Genomic DNA, 1,259 nt, shown 5'->3' on the forward strand with positions numbered 1-1,259 from the left:
GGAAGAAGTATCAAGGTGAGGGCGTTGCTTCCATTCATCATGCATCAGCTGACAATGCTGTGTCTTCACTCAACCGAGTTGGCGCAGCCCAGTGGGGGTAAGCATATCCCACTGCTTGCAGCAATGCTCAATCAATGATGCTTCTGCCTTATAGAGTTGCAGTCTCAGCAAGATAACATGACTAGAATATGCAAGGAGAACAGGAAGATCTGGTCAGACCACGATGAGCTCCAGCTCTGCTACAATGAAGAGGTCTACAACGGGGGATCATGGAAGAAAGACAAGGAGTGCCTCGAGATCAAGAACCAGGATCTCACCAAGGCTTATGAATCCTCAACCACTGCACAAAGCGAGCAGCAGAACCAGATCATCTCTCTTCACTTGCAAGTGCGTGAACTGCGGAGCATGCTCAACGACACAGAGATGGACAGGGCACTGCTCCAGAAGGCACGGCGTGCACTGCAGGCTGAGCTGGATGCCATCAAGATAGATAAAATCAATACCAGCAAGATGACATCTGAGACAGAAATGCAGAAGCTGAAGCTGGAGAAGCAAGACCTGGAGCGGACACTGGAGGAACAGAATGATCGTGTGAAAATAGCATTTGAGAGAATGAAAAAGGTTGAGAACTACACAAATGAGTGCCAAATTGAGTTGGGCAAGATCAGGGTAGAAAATTTGGAGCTGGACAAACTCAATGTGAGCATCGTTGATGATCCCTCAGTAGTTCTCAGTCTCACCGTATACGTACGATGTAGGCCAACCTGGAGAAGCAGATCAAGGAGCTCAACGTGTGCATTGTCGACCTCTAGAATAAGTCGCTCAACTCACCACGTCCTTCGACAACTTCATGGCACCTTGAGAGCTGGATTGAGGAGCTCGCAAATCAGCTGCACCAGAACTCGAAGGATGATGTGCGGCTGCATCACTCTGCAGACAAGAGTGCTCACGACATGAAATATCAGCTGGCGGAGGCAGAGGCAGAATGCCCACCTCGTGGAGGAGGTGAAGAACTATGAAACGAAGATTGTAAGCATGCGGAAGGTGATGGACGAGCTGATGAGTGCTGAGCGTGCACCAACGTGCAACGATTCATTGATGATGATGTCCTACAGCAAACATCGGAGAATAATTTACAGTTAGAGAAGAGGTGAGCGGAGCGGGAGGCTGCAGATCTGAAGCAGAAGGCACTAAAGTGAGTATTGTTCACCTGTATACTGAACTTGTACATGCTGATATCTTCACCCGCAGCCTCAAAC

General features: G+C 48.8%; 1 protein-coding gene across 1 annotated transcript; it reads left to right on the forward strand.

Moving 5' to 3' along the window:
* Positions 1 to 39: 39 nt before the first annotated feature.
* On the forward strand, positions 40 to 813 carry LAESUDRAFT_816957 (uncharacterized protein; the record flags this gene model as incomplete). The annotated part of the gene is made up of 3 exons (XM_040914837.1): positions 40 to 97; positions 155 to 699; positions 759 to 813. 3 exons carry the CDS (start codon positions 40 to 42, stop codon positions 810 to 812), a joined length of 657 nt encoding a protein of 218 aa, XP_040757103.1.
* Positions 814 to 1,259: the final 446 nt, after the last annotated feature.

The sequence above is a fragment of the Laetiporus sulphureus genome (assembly GCF_001632365.1).
Source record: "Laetiporus sulphureus 93-53 unplaced genomic scaffold LAESUscaffold_376, whole genome shotgun sequence".
Classification (NCBI taxonomy): Eukaryota; Fungi; Basidiomycota; class Agaricomycetes; order Polyporales; family Laetiporaceae; genus Laetiporus; species Laetiporus sulphureus.